This window comes from Penaeus monodon, chromosome 28 (assembly GCF_015228065.2).
Source record: "Penaeus monodon isolate SGIC_2016 chromosome 28, NSTDA_Pmon_1, whole genome shotgun sequence".
Classification (NCBI taxonomy): Eukaryota; Metazoa; Arthropoda; class Malacostraca; order Decapoda; family Penaeidae; genus Penaeus; species Penaeus monodon.
In genome coordinates, this window is record NC_051413.1 from 38,781,035 (window position 1) to 38,781,459 (window position 425).

A 425-nucleotide genomic window follows, 5' to 3' on the forward strand; every position below is an offset into this window, starting at 1 on the left:
CTCTAAATCATGTATCCTCACTCTTTTCACTGTACCTAAAACTGAAGGAAAAGAAATGGAAGAAAGTATGACTACAAATCTTTTCTACATTACATGTGTTTAAAAAAATTTACACAGACACACATACCTTTATGAGGTTATCTACTCCAGTAAGAAAGCCTTCCTCATGGTTGCCTAGGACCCATGGTTCTCTGTGAGTAATGCTGACACCCTCTGGAACGGGTACAGTTTTGGCAAAGTCTATCATCCACACACCTGCCTTTTTCATCATCGTAGATAATCAAGATGCTGCTTCCAATCACCTGGCAAGTTCAGATACAATCAAGTTAACACTGTGCTACAAGTTGGTGTCTTGCTACACACTGGACCAATATATTACATATTTAAGGTAAACCCAGTTGATTTCATATTTATATCATACTGGT

At 37.9% G+C, this 425-nt stretch overlaps 1 protein-coding gene across 1 annotated transcript in view; it reads right to left on the minus strand.

The window, feature by feature from the left end:
• The window catches only part of LOC119591576 (inositol-trisphosphate 3-kinase homolog), a 9,836-nt gene that overhangs the window by 434 nt on the left and 8,977 nt on the right, over positions 1-425 (minus strand). The window contains 2 exon segments of the mRNA XM_037940337.1: positions 128-262; positions 264-302. Coding sequence (XP_037796265.1) covers positions 128-262; positions 264-302 — 174 coding nt within the window.